This window comes from Amphibalanus amphitrite, unplaced genomic scaffold, assembly GCF_019059575.1.
Source record: "Amphibalanus amphitrite isolate SeventyFive unplaced genomic scaffold, NRLGWU_Aamphi_draft 000789F_arrow, whole genome shotgun sequence".
NCBI classification, from domain to species: domain Eukaryota; kingdom Metazoa; phylum Arthropoda; class Thecostraca; order Balanomorpha; family Balanidae; genus Amphibalanus; species Amphibalanus amphitrite.
The window spans coordinates 31,121-52,216 of record NW_024882283.1 but is presented as its reverse complement, the minus strand read 5'-3'; the positions used below and the strand labels follow the sequence as shown (position 1 = coordinate 52,216).

General features: G+C 47.2%; 1 protein-coding gene across 6 annotated transcripts; it reads right to left on the bottom strand.

The window, feature by feature from the left end:
* Window positions 1–3,344: 3,344 nt before the first annotated feature.
* LOC122366185 (ras and EF-hand domain-containing protein homolog) lies at window positions 3,345–20,426 on the bottom strand. Of its 6 annotated transcripts, none has more exons than XM_043338141.1 (14): window positions 20,201–20,426; window positions 18,769–19,691; window positions 16,072–16,224; window positions 14,907–15,093; window positions 14,065–14,160; window positions 13,711–13,808; window positions 13,340–13,408; window positions 12,699–12,931; window positions 12,249–12,397; window positions 11,458–11,755; window positions 11,105–11,176; window positions 10,859–10,983; window positions 4,210–4,406; window positions 3,345–3,970 (listed from the first exon to the last, which is right to left on the bottom strand). In XM_043338141.1, exons 2-14 carry the CDS (start codon window positions 19,215–19,217, stop codon window positions 3,850–3,852), a joined length of 2,247 nt encoding a protein of 748 aa, XP_043194076.1. In that variant the 5' UTR covers window positions 19,218–19,691; window positions 20,201–20,426; the 3' UTR covers window positions 3,345–3,849. The 6 variants fall into 6 exon arrangements, with proteins under 6 accessions (XP_043194076.1, XP_043194071.1, XP_043194074.1 ...); XM_043338136.1 differs by having other exon boundaries at window positions 16,072–16,227; window positions 20,183–20,411; XM_043338139.1 differs by having other exon boundaries at window positions 20,183–20,411.
* Window positions 20,427–21,096: the final 670 nt, after the last annotated feature.

Below are 21,096 nucleotides of genomic sequence, written 5' to 3'. Positions count from 1 at the left end.
GAAAGGAGAGCTGAAAGAGGAGGGCGAAAATACTGAAGGATGGACTTGATGTGGGGAAATGTGCTGTTACTACTGGTTGAAAGAGATTTTGGATTTTTGCAATGGCGGATGCAAATATTTAAGAAAATGAAGAGAAGTTTACCGCTTTTATGATATATGCTTTTAGACAAAATTTATTTATCACAATTAATTAGTGACGGTATGCAAGGAACTCTGTTTAGCATTGAGATAGCTCGACTCAAGTCCACTGGACTCAATAGGAGACACATGCATCTACTTTCACGGGGCCATGCCCGTGCGACACAGCTCATGGTGTATCTCTCGTCCAGGGTCCAGGTGGATGGGAAATGGGTAAGCCACTTTCCCACTCGCTATTGACCGACCCACACTGACTCCAATCACATGTCATTAGTTGCCATTGACACCAACACTAGCACATACACAGCTGGCCACCAATATGTATGTCCCTGAAGGCATCCATGGAATGCATCAACCCGTATTGAATGGGGACCAATGACCAGGCTCTATGCCAATTATGCATCTATGAACTGTAAGGTATTGGTATAAAATGGGTTAAAGTGAATACTATTCTCAGTTAGCCATGCAATCACATTCTACAGTTAACCGCAGTTCAACACTAAATAGATGCTCATCTTCCAACTTGTATCATGCAGCTAGCTTTCGAACGGTTGGCCTTATTGAGAGGGAACACTGCAAAGAAGAGCTCAAAACAAGGTTAAACTATGCACTATTTATGCCTTTATGCCTTTACACGAATTTTTTGTCAAGGCTACAGGTCAACCCGAGGTCACGGGCAAAGCCATACTGGCGGGACACATCGGTAACACCTTGAACCAGTTTCCAGGGGGGTCACCGTCTGCGAGGGGTGCAGGCTGCACGTGCTGGGGTCGGAAAACCGTTTTGACGTGAGGTCCTCTGGCTCAAAGAAATTTTAAGCTATCAACCTCAAAATCGGTTCAATGGTAGTCCCAGGCAAGGCCTCCAAAATAATGCACATTTCATTGGGCTATGGATCCTCCAATTCTGGCCCAAGGCAACGCACGAGCGCTGCCGGCATCTAGTTTAATTTTGATGCATCACATATCAACTAGATGCCGGCAGCGCTCGTGCGTTGCCTTGGGCCAGAATTGGAGGATACATAGCCCAATGACTTCATTAAAAAGAAAGCGTTTTGCTTTTTTCTTATGATAATGATTACCGTCTAAATATATTGCGAAATAATGAGGTCGAATGAGGTCGACTTTTGTGTCGCTAGATCGACGTTTCCCGGGATCAGAGGATCTCTCGTCAAAACCGTTATCCGCCCCCGCACGCGCAGCTTGCACCCCTCGGATATTATCTCGCCGGAATGTCGTGATCAAATGTATTCTTCTTATGACCTGCAAGTTTTGAACCAGTTAGAGCTGCCGTTTACCCTGCAGGCGTGGCAACGTACGAAGGGGTGCAATCGGCTTGCACGTGCATAGCTCATGCACCACAGAGTTTAGCTCAACCAAATGTGCATTATTTTGGAGGCCTTGCCTGGGACTACCATTGAACCGATTTTGAGGTTGATAGCTTAAAATTTCTTTGAGCCAGAGGACCTGACGTCAAAACGGTTTTCCGACCCCAGCACGTGCAGCCTGCACCCCTCGCAGACGGTGACCCACCTGGAAACTGGTTCAAGGTGTTACCGATGTGTCCCGCCAGTATGGCTTTGCCCGTGACCTCGGGTTGACCTGTAGCCTTGACAAAAAAAAATTCGTGTCACCGAAACTTTGAAGCGGAATAGCATGTGCCACGAAGCACCGAGCGAACCGAGGCCAGCACCAAAAGTTTACCTCGCCGGAGACGAATCAAACGGTCCCACTTTCGTCCCGATCGGTCCACCCATTTTGACTCCAGGTCCAAAAAAGCTTGGACAAACTCACATACTCACTGACAAACAGGTTCAGCCGAACTTTTTTTCAGCGACCCACCAATGGGAATTTCCGGATGCAAAAGCATGCTATCGCATGCTTTTGATCCTCCAATTCTGGAATATACGATGAGGCTTGGTCACAAAACTTTAGCAAAAGTAATCCAGAATTGGAGGATCAAAAGCATGCGATAGCATGCTTTTGCATCCGGAAATTCCCATTGGTGGGTCGCTGAAAAGAAGTTCGGCTGAACCTGTTTGTCAGTGAGTGAGTATGTGAGTTTGTCCAAGCTTTTTTTGGACCTGGAGTCAAAATGGGTGGACCGATCGGGACGAAAGTGGGACCGTTTGATTCGTCTCCGGCGAGGTAGACTTTTGGTGCTGGCCTCGGTTCGCTTGGTGCTTCGTGGCACATGCTATTCCGCTTCAAAGTTTCGGTGACACGAAATTTTTTGTCAAGGCTACAGGTCAACCCGAGGTCACGGACAAAGCCATACTGGCGGGACACATCGGTAACACCTTGAACCAGTTTCCAGGGGGGTCACCGTCTGCGAGGGGTGCAGGCTGCACGTGCTGGGGTCGGAAAACCGTTTTGACGTCAGGTCCTCTGGCTCAAAGAAATTTTAAGCTATCAACCTCAAAATCGGTTCAATGGTAGTCCCAGGCAAGGCCTCCAAAATAATGCACATTTGGTTGAGCTAAACTCTGTGGTGCATGAGCTATGCACGTGCAAGCCGATTGCACCCCTTCGTACGTTGCCACGCCTGCAGGGTAAACGGCAGCTCTAACTGGTTCAAAACTTGCAGGTCATAAGAAGAATACATTTGATCACGACATTCCGGCGAGATAATATCCGAGGGGTGCAAGCTGCGCGTGCGGGGGGCGGATAACGGTTTTGACGAGGGATCCTCTGATCCCGGGAAACGTCGATCTAGCGACACAAAAGTCGGTTTTTAATGAAGTCATTGGGCTATGGATCCTCCAATTCTGGCCCAAGGCAACGCACGAGCGCTGCCGGCATCTAGTATAACTAATGTCTGCCTCGACGAAGGAAAGTCGATTGATTTGCTATATGTATACCTGCTGTAACGCTGGTGGTTACATTTAGCCGTAAGACGTAGAATTAATTGTGACGGTGGATACAGAAAAAGGACAGTTCGGCCGTAGTCGGATCTGATGGGGTCGCCAAAATTTAACATTAATCTATCTGCCCGGCCCCTCGAGGCAACATTGAAATAAGTGGTGCAATGTGCAGCCTTAAGCTTAGTGACGAAATCCGAACAGAAAAGGTGGTGGAAATCGTGGTGGTGCAGTAGAAAATATGGTGTCGGTGTTGTTGGTGGTGGCGGTGCTGAATATACCTGCACCACCATCCCAATCTCGACATTGTTAGCATCGAGCAGCAATTTAATAGTGGCGATAATGGTTTCACTTCATCGAGTTTATTCGATCAAACATCAGCCGTATATGCAGCATCAATACAAATGAATGTCACGCAATTATCGCCCAAACGTTAACGATATTACACACTCAGACGTGAAACAGCGGCTGCAAGTGCCAGAGCTTAGTCCTGCTCATAAACGACAAAACAAGCAGGCACACAACATCTCATCCGCTTTCTGACACCGGTCAGACACTTCGCATTCATTGTAAACCGACAGCCGTGCGGTTGTATATATTTTTAGCACATGCCTACAAGTTCACAACCCTATACAATGCACATATAAGCGCCATTCAGGCTTTCAAGTCTACACACGCCCACGACAATTTTCTACGTTTTCCTTAACATGTCAATCTATTTCGTAGACGGAAATGTTCATATCACTTCCAGTTCAAAAATACTTATTCACTCGTAGGGTCGCACCTTTCGACTGGCAAACCGATCCAAAGTCATATTTCTTGTACGTCGCGTATGTTTTCGAGTTCGTCGACTACTTCTTGCAAGAGCTGGAGCTGTTGCTACTGCCGGAGCAGGCTCCGCCTTTCTTGGCGTCATCGGAGACTTTCAGCGCCGAAGTTTGCACCTCGACATCTTCATTGGTCAGCATTCTCCTGCGGGCGATTACGAGACGATCGCCGTTAGTACAGCAAAAAGCTTTGGTTGGTTTAATTCTGTCCGTAAGCCGTAGTTAACCAGTGGAGGCAAAAAAGTAAGCCATATCTAAGTAAAATCATGAGGAAAGCGCCATTACACACGTTTGGATAATCATCCAACATATGTGAGAAGAAAGAACAATATCAGATGCTCTCAGTTCATCTGAAATCGGAAGCCCTCAGGTCATATCACCCACCTGCCCAGCTCCACGATGGCTTCGACCATGCCCTGGCCGGTGCGGGCGCTGGTTTCCTGGAAATGGGCGCCGAAGTCTCGGGCCAGGGTCTCTCCCTGCTCTCGGGTGATGCAAGTCTGGCCCTGCTTCATCAGCGCCTCTCGCATGTCCACCTTGTTGCCGCAGAGCATGATGGGGACCCTCGTGTCGGTCACCTCCTGTGGACGGATGAAAGATGAGAACACTGTACTGGCCACTCAGCTGTCAGCACTCAGCAGTCAGTACAAACGTGTGATGGGCACCACAACAGATGCCAATCAGTGTTCAATATGCTCAGCGCGGTTCATTAGCACAGTTGTTCGCAATTTCTGAAGCATAAAGCACGTCACACATAAGGTCACACTATTTCACCGGGATCACATGCCATATATAATTATATGAAAAATATAAATGCTATATTTGCTTCGGCCCATCTAATTCATGACGATATATCATCTAGGACCTATGGTGAGATCATGCATTGAGCTATAAAAATGTATTTGCTTGATAGATGTATAGACGCGAATGAAAACGAATCACTATTTGCTCGGATTATCGGGAAGGTGCTGCTTTACAGATCGTACTACATGCTCACGTGTTTTTACGTATCTAGTCGAAGAGTTCCGGGAAGATTATGCTTGGCTTCGATCATCTATGTATATTTACGGTATATGGCTCATGCATAGAGGGATTCAATCATGCATCAAACGATAAACATGTAAATGAACTCGGCCGGCCAGGTCCTTTCCCACAACGCGAACGGCCAGGGTACTGAGGTGGGCTTGTGGGGGATGCGTAGTACGACATAGGACATCGCCTGGCCATTGGCTCCTATGGCACTTAGAAAACATTAATTTACAGGGTCGGTGGGCCCATATGAAAATATCACCACTAACTATGCAGCTTTGGTGACTCTAAATCTATATTTAGGGACGGAGTGGGGGATATAAACAAACGATTTCGGCAAAAGTTGTCCAAAAGGGTTACTAACCTTTTTTATTTTCCATCAAATATTGTATGTAAATGGGCTTCATTAGCTGGAGGGTGCCCAAATCGCAGCGCCCTGCGCAGCATTTCCCTACAATTATATTGCGAAATGTCCTCCTCTTAGACCCGGCCCCTCCATGGTACCTCCTGAATCAATAATGTAATCAGTTCAGTGATGGAACTACATAGCTGACTAGATGAATCAAATCGGAAATGAGCATTGACATGGTTATCAGAATGCCATGACAATGATCACCGGTCACCGGTCGCAGTCGGTGATTGCTTTTGGTATTTACGCCATCACGTGCAGAGTGGTACACAGGTAATTCCCCATTTCCTGTGAGGCATTGAAAAAAAAAACATTGCACTGGCTAGGACGTAATCCCCGCCTAGGAAATCAATGCCCATACCAAAAGCCCTGAATGCTCTAAGTAATTGCAATGGGACCTGAGCTACAACTCAAAAGCGTGCCAGAGTAATATCCGGCGAATGAGAAAAGGTCACAACCGAACCGTATAAGCCGTATGAATGACCGGAACTGCCTGAAAGAAAGCTGCATTTACGGGTAAAAGGATTGAGCATTAGAAACTGGTGAAGCTTTTTATTGAGTGTTGCTGGTTAGAGAGTGAATGCATTTGCTAAAATGCTGATAAAACACATGTCCTCTTATGTTCATTAGGGAGTGACCAACGCTCTCTCTCTCTCTCTCTCTCTCTCTCTCTCTCTCTCTCTCTCTCTCTCTCTCTCTCTCTCTCTCTCTCTCTCTCTCTCTCTCTCTCTCTCTCTCTCTCTCTCTCTCTCTCTCTCTCTCTCTCTCTCTCCCTCTCTCTCTCTCCCTCTCTCTCTTTCTCTCTCTCTTTCTCTCTCTCTCTCTCTCTCTCTCTCTCTCTCTCTCTCTCTCTCTCTCTCTCTCTCTCTCTCTCTCTCTCTCTCTCTCTCTCTAAGAAGTCCAAGCACGATTTCTGACACTGATAAGAAAACTCCTACCGGTCGCAACCAGATCTTACCCGTCGCAAATATAGTTCTTTCAGTTACTAGGTTCGCCTCGACTGGCAACAGCAGCACCTGGCTTATCTTTGGCCGATTATATGACCACACATAATGTGCGATGGACCTACATATATGTCGGTTATATAACAGCTCCCAAGAAAGATATCAGACCAAATGTGTGATTCGGCAAATATTATAAACGTTCTAGCAGTTTGGTTACCCGCTTTGTGCCAATGTACTGGCTGAGTCTTATGCCGGTGCGTGTTTACGCATAAGAGTTTCAAACTTTCGAGACTAATCGAAATTGATTCACTGAACAAGCACATCACTGGTGCGTGGCGTGCTTGCCTTCAAAGTCCCGCAAACTGGTTGCGTCTTTCACTCAAAGGCAAATGTTTGCAAAACACATGCAGCCGTATACTCGATGCTGCTGTTCGAATACACGATGGATAACTCACCTATGGATCTCATCACGTGGTTCGGTTCTGGGGAATTTTCGGGTACTCGTACATGTGTTCGTGTTTTGCTAGGTATTGGGATTTACCTTTCACAAAAGTAATTCCGAAGAGTGGCACGGATTCGGCCCACCGTTAGGCGGCACGGGCGGACATCGATAGCAGCGCCTCTATCGGTCACTAGGGAAAGCTGGGCTGTAGGCGACGATATACCGGCTGAGTTATCACACGTTGAATAGGTTAATAGCCATCCGTCTTGTGAAAAAGTTGAACTTTTGCCTTTAATACTTCTACTGACAATTTTAGAAGTGTCTTCTCATGTATTACAAAACCGTTTAGATTATTGTATTCACTTCAAGGCTTCCCTATTGTTCTTGATGATGCGGGAACTATTTCTAATTAGTGTTTCTAGCTTAGTTAAAGAACATACTGTGCAAACGATGAAAAAAGCATAAATGGAAGATTTGAAATGCAATTTTCTCTAACAATTAATGGTAAATTCTCTACATATCAAGGAAAAGGTGCATGCTATTTGATAATTTAAAGTTCTTGGGACCAGTTGTTTTCTTCTTTTCTTACGTCGCCCCAATGGCCGCGAATACACTTGTGATAACGCCTATCGCCTTGAACTTCTGAGTTCGGCATTGTGAATGGCGATGTGCTTGAGTACTGAAGAGCATGCTGCCAGACAATAATTCACCAGATACTAAGCTTACGTTTTGCTGGCCCCAACTGCCTACGATTATTCCCTATCCCTCAGGAGCCCTGCGGATGAATATCGAAGTCGATCTGTCTCAGCCTGCCTACTGATTAGTGACTCTGTCCTGCACCTTTGTCCCTGATCCATGTGTCTGTCCCTTGTACGTGCCTCTCTGCACTGTAAAAAATATTGACTAGCCCCTCGTCAAATGATTCTCAACGCTAAATGTCGGGGGTACAGACTAGTTTTGCATCCTACTTTTGGCACACGCTGCGAGCCCCTGGCTTGTTTTGTGTTCGTCAGATGACAGTTACCAGGTGTCAGTTAGTTTTTACCACGTCCCAAAAATAGCTGGAGCGTTTCTGCCTTGTTTTGGAAGCAGGTCCTCGTTAATGCTGTGTATGATAACAAAGTATCTAGTAACAATGATAACGAAAAACAATGTCAAAACGAGGGCGGCTTGTTTAGTGACGATGTTCAAAAGAAGCATCGTCTTGTTCCTACTTAACGAATGAAGCTCAAACTAGGTCAAAACTAGGGGCCCAACTAGGCCCTAATCAACCCATAGTCAGATGACCAGCAGATCCTACGCCGCCCAATCCAGTCATCGAATTTGCCAGCGAATTCGTTTGAAGACCATCATATTATTAAATATCGGTGGTCTTCAAACGAAATCCCTTACCAGTTTGATTACGAATTCATCCGGCCCATTCCAAAAACGCTCAAGATAAAATGAAGATGTATTTCTGAAATAATGTGCTTTCTTGCAGTGCACCTTTCGTATATCAAGCGAACCTTTCACTTCCAGCGCCCGTTTACAGTTATCAATCGAATCAGAAGCATGCACATACCTATCGATAGATCTGAACCTAAGAACACAGAAGACATTTTGTAGAGTACCTGTCTGAGCCTATGCAGTGGAGCCCGTGAGCCGCCCAAACCGCAGCTGCCTCATGAACTTGATGATAGGTCTGAACCTCAGATTGGCCAGAGCTTGGCCGTCAATAACCAGCTTATTCATATCCACAGTTGTAGTGACTTAAGGTTTGAAATTTGCCAAACCTAAGTTTTGATTACCAAGAGAAGTTTTGTACTTCTTGCACTTGCCTTTTCTTCATAACTGGCGGAAATCGTCGTAGTGAAACTTCAGTGTTCCGTTAGCTGTCGGTTCTTGAGAGAGTTGGCCAGGCCGGACACCGGGGGCGGCTCCACAACATTCGAAAAATTAAACCTAAGTCCTATTGCACTGCATGGAGAGCAATTCATTTAAAATCGCTCTTGTCCCCCCCCCCCCTCGACAACTTTGCAAACGTCTCTGCGCGATTTGGTTGAGAATAATGGCTTATGGCAAGTTATTGAATCAGAACGTCGATCACTGCAGGTCATATATCGGCAAGCAATTCTTCATAACTAGACACTGCACAAATGGAAACGATACAGGTTTGCCCAGTGATAAACACTCGCACTTCACAGACGCGCACACCCCCGACCGAACGCGGCACGGCACAGCGCAACTGGCGCCGGGAAGCCGGGAACGCATTAAAGGAAATAGTTCACTTTCACGAAATTATATTTTTTGCAATGGATTTATGATTTTTTATGTTCAAAATGATCAGCAAAGAAAATAAAACCTTTTTATAACAAAATATTATTTTCTATATTTTTGATATAGGAAGAACTTTTCAGTTTCTGTAAGGCACACGCGATCCAGTATGAAAAGAGCATGGGTCCCGAAAATTATTCAGAAGCTAGAGAAATTATCGCGGCCACCGGCATTTGGGCGATCTGCTCATGCTTTTGTTACTGGAGCGCCTCTGAAGAATTTTCTGAATAATTTTCTTTTGTTACTGGAGCGTTTCTGAAGAATTTTCGGGACCCATGCTCGTTTCATACTGGATGCAAATATATGCAAGGCACACAACCTCAACGCAAGGCACGTTTTTCGGGACGAGAAATAGAATATCTTTGCCTAGGGTGATCGTTGGGCTGTAAAAGCTCCTGATTTATGCTCGTCTCAGCCCAAGCTACGGAACTGCTATTCCAGTTAAAAACCCATGTTAAAATGTGAACTATTTCCTTTAAGTGAAGGATTCACAGGTGCGCAACTTTATTGCGAACAATAAAAACCTACCGCAAACGATTAAAAAAAGTTTTAGGGCAATCGGAAATACAAATGTATTGACTTATAGAAATAAAATTGTCATTCACCTTCCAAATCACCCAACAATTTATTTGCCGTAAAAAGTGTCTGGAAATGGAAAGTTGCAAACATGATTCAGCAAGTAGGGAAACGCAGCAGCTACCTGGCGAATAATCTCAGGCTGGTTTAGTGACGAGTGCATTGCTACGGCTTGTTCCTCACCCTTCACAGATTACTATGACAAAACTACCCCTAGTATTTTGATCATCCTGAGGCTGGCTTTCACCTAATAATTTGATGAGGGTCTTCCTCGTTTCGGATTGAGGCGAAAACAAACGTCAAACAACCTTGATAGTTAATTCAGCACTTCAAAACAAAGGTACACCTAGGGTATCATTACAATACCGTATCATAATGATCTGGATAGTTCTCAGCCTGTAAGCCAACTAAGCGGTAACTAGTCAAGTGGTAGGTACCGGAAGCATTGACAACCTGCTGACTGTTTCGAGACCCTTGTTTTGACACATAGCTCGTCAATATTTTTTACAGTGTGTATGTCACAACTCACAGCCCCCGAGCACTGTCTGTCCTTCCCTTCCTGAGCCTCCTGATCACTCTGTCTGTCCCCCACCATTGTCCCCTAAGCAGTGTGCCTCCTAATAAATGAATCTTTCCTGATCAGTGTGTCTGTCTGTCTGTCTGTCTGTCTGTCTGTCTGTCTTCAGTGTCTCGGCCCCCTGATCAGTGTCTGTGACTGTGTGCCCCTATCCGTCCCCCCGTGCATGTGCCCGTCCCCTGTCCGTGCCGTCGGACGTCGACATTCGCGTCTGATCATTGCATCTGACCCCGTCTGATCATTGCCTCTGACCCCGTATAGTGTGACGCACACGGCGCCCGGAGCCGTGTGCCGGTCTGACCCGCTGGGTGCGTATAGGCACGGCACAGGTGGCCGGAGCGCAGCTGCACCCCGGCGCCGTCGACCGGCCGAGCCGCGCCAGACGGCGGAGCAGAGACACACTGTCACAGACAACAATAGGACGGAGAGAAGCCAGGCGGGTACTGGGGGAATGGGGACAAAGAAATAGGTGAAAACGGAGTGACAAGTGACAGGTAGTGGTGGTTCGTAGTGTGATTAAAGATTTAATGTAAATAGCGAAAGAGAATCGCTACTTGGTGTCTCATACACCCAAAGAAATCAAATGAGCCAAGCGTTAGCGGGAAAATAAGGACCATTACACAGCTTTCAGTATACTGAAACATTATAGTGTTCGATCGATCCCACAACTAGCTCACGTACTCGTACGGTTACGGTCTACCAATAATGACGCCATTGAACCGGACCGCAGCCGAGTAACTTACGTCAATGCTCTGCACCCATTGGCGCACGCTGAGGAAGGACCTCTCGCTGGTGACGTCATACAATAGCATGACGCCATCGGCCCTCCGGAAGTACGACTTAGTGATGGAGCGGAACCGCTCCTGACCTGAAGCAATGAAAATAACTACTCAGTTCGAGTCATATTACGAATTGGAACGATGTTTTTTGATTCTTGTAAATGAGTTAAAGACTAGGCTAAAGAGCATATTTAGAAAGATCAGACTTACCAGCTGTGTCCCAAAGTTGTACTGCAACGTTCTTTTCGTCTACGCAGAGCGTTTTCACCTGAAAATCCACTCCTGAAAATAGATAGAATAACAAAACATCAAACACAACTAAACGGCAAACCACCTTCCAGCACATTGTCAAAGGATATCACTGTATTTCATCAATATTACTATAAACTGATGCGATTTGGATGCAATCAGCTATGGTTATCGTATCTTGGCAGGTTACCGTATCCTTTCACTATATCAATACCGATAAGCATACCTCAATCACTTATTCTTAGTAAATCAATTCCCTACTTGCAAAGCTAATTCCGCAGTGAAGAATATCCTCCCTCCGCCTCCCCACTCACCCAGCGTGGAGCTGATGTCGGTGACGAAGACGCCCTTGCAGATGCGGGTGATGAAGGTTGACTTTCCGACGGCAGCGTCGCCGGCAAACACTACCTTATAGGTGCGGTCCGGGGGCCCGGTGGGCTCATACAGAGCCGCCGACATGGGCGCGGTACCGGTACCGCCTGGTGTACCGGTACTGGCGGGGAGCTGCCGCCTCAGTACCCGCGGAGACGCCCCCCGCTGAGACAGCCGCGGGGAGGGGCGCGGGGAGGGACGCGGAGACGGGCACTTCTCCAGGTACTGGTCCTCGGTACTCTGGGGAGAGGGGAGGAGGCGTGTGATTCTGAAACTTGTGATACTGCGTAGCCTTTTTAAATTTCTATGAAACGCGTATTAATATTCATAGAATTTGAATATGAATAACAGGATTCGAATATGCGTCGAACTTTTCAGTGCTCAAGCGTTTGTAAGATCACATGCATGAACAAAGGCAAATCAGGTCACAGGTGTCGCTCTTTCAGCAGTGCTTATGTCTAACTTCCGCGAATAATTGCATGATTAACTCACCCTACATTAGCATCTATCAAATCACCCTCCGACTTCCATGGAAAACACAATAGTCTGGCTCCAAGAATAGCTACATCTGGACACCGAAAATCGATAAACAGCCGCACACTGGCCGGTTCTATGTAAGTACCGTCCATGCGTCGATCGGCGGTCTCTCTCTCTCTCTCTCTCTCTCTCTCTCTCTCTCTCTCTCTCTCTCTCTCTCTCTCTCTCTCTCTCTCTCTCTCTCTCTCTCTCTCACCAGGAAACACTCGTCGATGCCGTTGTCCTGCTGCGCCTCGAGGTCGTCCAGCTCCTCTCGGACGGAGCGGCCCGGACACGACTCGGTCTCGTCCCGCACGGACCGGTCCAGGCCACTGTCCATGTCGTCCGGGTCCTTCAGGCTCCCGTCTGACAAGCGCGAGAGGAAATGGAGAGTAGAGGAATGGGTATCGTGCTAGCTGGATGAACGACAACCTATGAACTCAGTCGCATTTTTATTAGAAGGCTAATATTGACATTGAAATGAGGTCATGACAAGTTTGAAGAGCGAAATCGGGAAGCAAGGAAAGCTGTCTCATACTCTTCATTTTTCTCATGTTTTTTTTCTTTAGGCACAGTGCCATTCGTTCACACAGAAAGACCCCCAACTGTGCAATATCATCCATCTCAGTCCTCAGATAGTACACTCTTTCATCGCTGGCCCTCTCACCTAGATCATGCATCAGCCGCGGGATGCCGTACTGCACGTCCTCGAGCAGCGGGCGGCGGCCAGAGCCCTGTGAACGCACGCTCTCCCCATCCCAGAGGCTGTCCAGCTCGTCGCCGAGTGTGGAGCTCATCTGACTGGCAGGCCTCTGCTGGTGCCGTCGCCGCAGCCGGCCGCTGTCCTGCAGCGTCTGCCGTAGGCTGTCGTTGGTGTCCTGGATGCGCCGGTTCGCCTCCCTGATCGACATGAGAGGGGAGGGTGAGTCTGAAAGGGGACTGAGAGGAACGGCGAGGGATTTCTATTTCGGAGGTAAAGCGAGATTGTTCGCGATAAATGTTCGAGCCCTCTAAGGTCTCAGCTGTCAGATAAGCTATCCCGAATGTTTCTCATCGCAGCCTGTTAGTTTCCCTTTTTATTGGGCTACACAATTGGTGGTATGATCTTCGGCTCCAAGAATACTAAATGGCCACAAACGTCCTCTTTCACATTAAGCTCGGTGATATATTTGTTCATTATTTCCAAGCCAAATAACATTATTTAATTGATGAACGTGCGACAATTATTAGACTCTAATGAGAATGTCGCTCACTCCCTATCAATTGGATCCCAGAGCACAATTTTTCAAATTAAACGTATCCACTCACTGTAGCACCTGAAGTTGTCGCTGTATCTGATCTTGCCTTGCAATATATTCCTCCATCTGTTGACGCTCGCTGAAACATGACAACAACTGCGAATCTTGCAATCGAACGAATGTTGTCACGTAAACTATGTGCGAGTAAACTTGCAATCTTAATTATTCGGGCCTAATTACGAAAACAAATCAATACCTACACCAACTAAACGTTTGATTTTAGAGGATATCAATATTGCTCTTATAATGCGCAGTTTTATTTATGATTATGAAGAAAAAACTCCTTACGTAAAACAGCATGCTATGCATTTTCTAAAACAAAGAGATGTTCGAGCAATAAACTGTACCAAGGCGGCTTTACCCATAATATCAAGTACTTACTTGTGCAGTTCACGACACTTCTCTTCATACTGCGCCCTAATCTGAGCCATATCAGCACGCATCAGTGCTATGCTGGTCTCTGTTTCGGTCAGGTTCATCTGCCGCCGACAGAGTGGTGGGCATTGTCATCCGATACATAAATGAAGTGGCGGAAATCGTCAAGCACCTTATAGCAAAAATAAACCACGCATGTCGGTGAATCGCCTGGGATCATACATGCACATTGACATGAAAATTATTGTGTTTTTGTAGAACTCTACTCTTACCAACTCCATTCGCCACTTGTGTTATATGCTCACTTATCAATGTGCATTGTGCAGCATGCATGCGTCATTACTCATTACTTTTTCTCACCTTTAGCCCTCGGTTTTCGCTGGACGCCTCTTCCAGTTTCCTGAGAGTTTCGTCGCTTCCGGGCTTGTTGGTGTCTTTTTGAAGCCAACTGTCCACCTATGGGTTGCAGAACCACAGGTGAGCTAGGCATGCGGCTTCAAGCTTCGTTCTACCAATATCAAATGGTGTACATTAATGTAAGCGGTCCAGAGTATTTCCCATTAATATAAAATCTTACGCTCAAATGTCACTTTTGTCAATACCTTTTTTTAGCATACGGCCTTCCCAAACATTTTCGATCCATATTTCAAAATGTATCATTGTGTTTTATGTTCAGCCCTTTACACCCCCGTCCCTTTTATGTAGTTCGCGCTGTCTCGGCTCTATCACACGGCTCGGCGAGCGGGTCGCACGTTATTGACAGCGGCTGACACTTGTGTTTGGGGCCACAGCCGGTGAGTGCTGGTGGCCAGCCGAGATGACCTTGACTGTTGGAACTCGACACACCGAGCCACGGGGAGAGACAAGTGCGGTAGGAGGCCGCCATGGGCCGGTGCGCTACTTACCTACGCCGTGATGGAGTCCTGACCTTGAGTGACACTCCGCTAAATATTTGTACAGTTGTATGCCGCTCTGTTAAAGCCACTGAATGAATAAGCCGTTCTTCATAGTTCATCCTTGATATAAGTCGCAATAAATCTTATGAAAAGCTTTGCATCTACTTTCTTTGAACGGCGAACAACTCGATGAAATTAAAATGCATAAATAATACCAAACATTTTCATTCAGTAAAAGCGTTATCACAAACATCCATTACGCTGTTCAGTGGTGGCATCCCCCCTTCCCTCCACCAGCAATCTCACCTTCTGGAACATTCTGAGGTGTGTCTGCAGCTCGGCGATCTCCTCCTTCATCTTCCGCTCCACCTCTTTGATCTCCTGCTCCTTCTGCTGCTCGGCCTCCCGGCGCGCCTGCAGGTCCACGCGTGCCACCTGCGCCTCCAGCTCGTCCTCCATCGACCGCAGACGGGTCTCGTGGGCCTCCTTCTCACTGAGGACATGATATAGGTTTGTTAGAAGCCAGGACATCAAATTAGACCTCAGCCGGGTCTCCTGGGCCTCCTTCTCACTGGGGATAGAGCGGACGTCAAATTAAACTTCAGCCGAGACTTATATGCAGGTCTCTTTCTCACTATGGACAAAACAGAACGGTCATCAAAGTCGACCTCAGGAGAGACTTGTGTGCCTTTGCTCTGCCAAAGGAGTGGAGGCGGTCTTTTAAAGGAAACAGTTGGTTGTAAGCATGGGGAAGACAGACTGATGTCCGCCTGATTACGTGTGCGGTGTCGGCTGGGTTGCCAAGGCGGAGTCGATCTGTAGTTCATGCAAGGTCGGTAAATTTGTGGGGGCGATGAATCGCCTGCAGCAGGTGCACCATGTCAGTCGCTGGTGGCAGGACAGCCTCGTGACGTCATCAGGGCGGAGACTTGACGTCAGGTATTGGTGACGTCATTCAGATGTAGGAATGAATAACAGATATTGGCTAACCTAGATTCAGGATTCCTGCGATAAATGCTGTCATACCGATAGCTCAGTGACATCTTTTCATGCTATCAGGAGCTTTTACCAACTCAGATTTATTGCGAAGCTAGCCATGACACTGAGCTGATCACTACGCGGTCATGTGGGCAAGGTCGCTGTTTTCAATGCCGGACTCGCTTTCAGTCAGCTGCACGTGCCCAAGGTCACAGCCCAGTTTCACTCGCTGGGTTCCGCGTTGAGGGTAGCGCCTGCATCGCCCACCCCTTATCTGTTTCTGACAATCGGCTACACGCTGTGTAGTGTTCACGTATACCACTGATTTCTAATTATCTAGCTCACCGTACACTGCATTGACGATGTGATCGTGGAATCACATAATCACGTAGCGGGTCAGCGACTGGCATGCATCTCGACAAGCTATTGATCACCGTATAAGCAGCGTGATCACCGACGAGGGCATACTATAACAGCTCTGATCCGTCCTTACCGTATGTAGAGCTTCTCCATGTGTTTGTTTTCATCTTGAAGCTGCCTGACCTCGCCAAGCAGCGAGCTGAGGACGCTCTCGACCTGCACCCTGATCTGCGGATCCGTGTCGGAAATGGAGAGCTCCTGGTACAGCTGATGGATCTTCTCTTGGCTGCTGAACAGGGCACCAGGCGTCACATCAGGACCACAGGCCATGGTAACGGGAGTTACGTCATGGATTTCACACTTGGGTAGCACCGGAAACAGTTTGTTTTAAACCGGAACGCAAGACTGATGGTGATGGTGGTGACCTTTTGAGATAGGCATTAGGTACATAATCATTTGACTCAATACCTCTGCTTTAGCTCACTCAGTGTGTATTTTATCTCCTCCATACCTATTCTTGTCGCCTATGCTGCAGATTACACAATACACATACCTGCCGTGTGTGTCATTTTTGTGTCAAATGAACCTGACATCGTTTATTGGAAAAGTTTTCATCCACGTACTCGGTAAACCAACTGTCAGCGCAGTAGGCAAATAGGTAAACTTGCACTCTTATTTGTTCCGCCATTGGCGCCCTTATTGTGGTTTCCTGTAAGCCTCAGCTGCAGGAGTCCATCGAACTATGATTATGCAATGTAATGATATGGTTCGTAAAAATAACTGAGAAACGCACAGTGACCGCGCTGAGTGAAATATTGGTTTGTAGGTACTTATGCCAGCACGTTTGCTTGGTTCTTTTGTAATGTAAGAACATAAAGAGATCATATAAAATTATATGGTGCGTAATTAGACATCGATGCTAAAACTATTGCAAAAATACAATCATATTTGCAGACAGGGTTCGCGTCATCTCCGTATAAGCATCATAGTTGGGCACAACAGCGTGGAAATACATGCTCCTACATATAGACCCGAGACTTACGATTTTTATGGAACGTGTTAAAACAAAACGGTGTCTGATCATAATCTGTCAAAGAAGAAAAGTTTTAGAATATTTCTGGTATCATTAGGTATCTTACATTAGTTCTAGGCTTTCGGTGGGTGAAATAGGGCTCTTTCTTAGGGCATAATGGTACCGTAAAGTGGGGCTATTTGAAACGGATTTTACAGTTTTTTGCCTCTCCCTTTAAGACGGCTCATATTTCTTATAGCATGTAAATTGCAAAAATGTAGTTCTCTGTGAGCTCTTTCATATAGGTGTATTTTGGTTCAGCTAGTAACAATGACTGAGGTTATTTTTTATGTTAAAGCCTGTCTCAAATAGCCCCATAGGGTGGGGCTATTTGAGACAGTTTTAGTTGCAAGGAAATTAAAGAAAATCGGTCACGCTAGAGATAATTTTTTAAACGCCATGCAATTGGAAATTGAATTTTGATCATTTTGGCATAAATTGTTTTTTCAAAGACTGTTATATGACTTTTATATTCAATCTTTTCCTTTTTCGTAGGACACTTCATTTCGGTAGGGTATAAAATTGCATCACTATATGCTAAGGCTATCATAATATGGTGTGACCCATAGCTTTCAAACTGACGGGATGATCATCAAGGACCATTTGAAAGTCATCGACAGTAAAATTTTGAAAGTAAGTTTTTGTATATAGCCCCGGTGACGTGAAAACAGGTATACCGAAAGTCGGTGGGGCTATTTGAGACAGTCTCGCTACCTTATGAAGCACACTGTAATGAATCAAACAAGGCAAAAGGTTTCCCAAAACATTTGAGTGAATGGTCTGCATGATTGTTTGTTCCATTGTACATCTCCATGTGAAGAAATGACAGAAAAATGTTAAACGGTTTTGATTTTATGCCGATTTTCCTCGATCGCTGCATGCCGTATCGATTGGCCGGTTACCCTACCACATCAAGTACTTGGATAGGCTCACCTAACAGTACGTTCATGTGTTAAGTAACATTCGATGGTGTTTTTTGGTCAACCAAGGTAGACATATGTTGATTGTCGAATGAGTCAGTGACTGATGAAGCACATTTTAAGCACATATTCATCAGAATAATTAGTTTGGTCACCAGCTAAAGGGTTATTATGTTACACTACGAACATGTAAATATTGCTTGCTGCTTAAATTACCTACCATGAACCCACTGCACGTTTATGACCACGACCGATTCACCGGTGTTGCTCATGTCGAACGGTCGATGCACTTCAGGTAGATGGCGGCAAGTCTTCTCGGGTGCATCGCATCACCGTTATCATCAGCTATTTGGCATATCCGTTGAGCTTTGACCAGGTGGGCATCATCGGGATTCTGAGACAATGGGTTACGCAATCGGCAGTACCGTTAACAATATATAATATTTTCATGAAAAATGTGCTTAACCTATAAGCAAAAAGGTAGTAGCGATAGATACAGTGGCGAAGCTGTTAAAACTTCATCTTTTTTAAGTTGCAGGTAGGGGTCCTTTTCGAGCAACTTAAATTGTGCGTTTTTCTGTATGTCGTATTTTATTGCAAATTTCTTTCAGAACTTTTCGAAATTTTCAAAAAGGTTATTCAGAGCATTCATTGTTCAATTCCACATCAGCCTAAGCAAAAATGACGAAAAAACATCAAACGGTTTTCATTTTACAGCGATTTTACTATACCATTGCCTTGCTGTCTCAAATAGCCCCACTGTCTCAAATAGCCCCACTTTACGGTATTAATTATCCAATGCACATTATGCGTGGTACCCGCCACCAGTAGCACCCACCTGTTGCCAATGAAGTGAAGCACGTTCTCCTCTCCAAGAGTCTTCGAGAACTGTTTGAACGCGTGGTGCATGCTGTCCCGCCGGCGCAGGCCCCTCTTCTTGGGCTTCTTGCCGTGCTCGCGCTTCTCTGTCCTCCTGTCTGCGCCGCTGCGGGTCTCGGCGGCCGGCTTCTGCTCCTCCTGGTCCACTGATGCAGACCGGCAGCTGACCTGGGCGAAGTCGCTGTTGACGCAGTCTCGGAAACCGCGACAGAAGTCGGCGAAGCTGATGCGCTCGTCGCCGTCGCGGTCCAGGTCGGCGAAGATGAGGTCCGAGTCGTCGCCGGAGATGTCGAACCCGCGGCAGAGGTCCCGCAGCTGCTGGCGACCGATGTAGCCGGTCCCGTCCGTGTCGCACGCCAGAAACAACTGCTCCAGCTGATTCTGCGGGGACTGCGCGTCCGCGGCCATGTCGAGAATTTGGTGTCCGCTCACTGGCCAAGACACATGCTCGACTCCACTCAGTTCTTCCTGAAACTCTTTCACTGAGCGTCGCCTGAATGTATTGCGTATTGTCCCCTATGTCGTAAAGAGGAGTGATATGTTGAGATGTTACGACTTTTGTCCACCCTGATTAAAGTGACCGTTGGTTCTTTGTTGCTCTTCGCTTCAAAGCTGATTTACTAAGTTCTCACAGTTGATCTCACACATGCAGTCAAGGAAAAACGTTTCTTCTAGCTCTGACTAGACGTAATTGCTTGTCTTCACGGAAATACAGCACCAGAAGCACCTCGTCTTCAGAAGTGGCAATCAGAGCGGCGCTGAGACAGAAGCGGACGTAATTCGAGGATCAGATATGTTCGCGTGCGTCATCAATAGAGACAAGCGAACACGTATCCATGTCTGACGGTATCTGGTGCAAAGACAGACCGAGTCTTCGGGTCCCTGAAAGCACACATATATCCACGTCAAGGCAAGTGTGACTGACTCAGTATGTCTGCTGATTCTGCAGCTGTGAAGCGGAACAATCCTCCGCGCCCTTCCAGGTAGGGACATCGAATTTCAACGGTAGGCGACATACATATACCATACATGCAGCCGTGCATTTAGCTAAGGAATCTTGTTACTGATTGAAGTCTTAAGTCACTTCAAACTCACTTTCATAGCTAAACCCATTAAAAATATGTGCAACTCCAACTATCCGATCCTTCGGGATTCAGATGACTCAACTCACATTCCAATTTTCTCACATGCGCCCTCCCGTTCCTGCTCTTCCGTGCACACCCGATTCACCTCTACTCTGGCCGCGTCTCAGCCCACAGCTCCCCCGACTCTCCCAACTCACCTCTGGCGGCTCTCTGCTTTCCTGACTCCTCTCAGCTCTCTCGACTCGCCTCTCTACTCTCCCGACTCACCTCTCTACTCTCCCGACTCACCCAGCTCTCCCGTCTCACCTCTGCTCCCGCCGCGTCTCCGGGCACCACTCAGTCCGACCTCGCCCGTCGGCTGACCGCCGCCTCTCTCGCACTGTGTTTGTGTGTTTGTCTGCGCGTCGGGCCGCGTCACCCACCTCAGAGTCGGTACCGACACACCGTGCACGTGCTATGACGCGACTCTGCGCGAACGAGCGAGCGAGCGAGCGAGCGATCGTGCGCCATCGACCGGCGGCCGAGATGGAGTGACAGGCGGTCCGGGCCGTGATGGGGGCCGCCGGCACCAAACACCTGTGTAATGTGTAATGTGCTCTGAGTCAGCCCCGGGGTCGACCTCGACAGCGCCGGAGGCGGGGTGTGGTACGGAGGGCTGTGAGGGACTGGGGTACAGTATAAGGGGCTGGGGTACTGTGGTAAGGGACTGTGGTACATTGGCAAGGTTTGGGGTACAGTGGTGTAGGTGCCAGGGCCCGGGGTACAGGGATAAGGGCATGTCAACAATGGTAGGGGCTGCAAGCCGCATGGTACAGTGGCAGGGGCCGGGGTACAGTGGTGGGGGCTGGTACGGGGTGAGATACGGTGGTATGATCGAGGTACAGTCAAAGGAACTACAAGTAGGGGGCAGGTACACAGGTAGGGGGCAGGGAATGGGGGACAGTGGCAAGGATCGTGGTAATAAACAAAGGTCAGAGGACAGGGGCTAGGGTACAGTGGTAGAGGACTGCGCTAGGGTATGGGAGTTATTCAGCACTCAGCAGCGATTGAGGGGCGCTGTAATGCTCGCCAAGTTTTTGGTCACGGAGAGTCACTCAGTCGGAGAAATGGCTGGATTATGCTGCCACCTACATTGCAGTGTTCACTACTTTTCGTGCGTTGGATGATGTAGAGGTCGCCGTCGTCGTTTAGAGAAGCTGAGC

Excerpts from the sequence above, each read along its gene's own strand:
- LOC122366185 (XM_043338136.1), bottom strand. The coding sequence starts at position 19,217 with ATGGCCGCGGACGCGCAGTCCCCGCAGAATCAGCTGGAGCAGTTGTTT. Across the intron at positions 13,409-13,710 it reads AAGTGTCGTGAACTGCACAA|CGAGCGTCAACAGATGGAGG; the intron begins GTAAGTACTTGA and ends GTCATGTTTCAG. Across the intron at positions 12,398-12,698 it reads GCGGCTGATGCATGATCTAG|ACGGGAGCCTGAAGGACCCG; the intron begins GTGAGAGGGCCA and ends CGCGCTTGTCAG.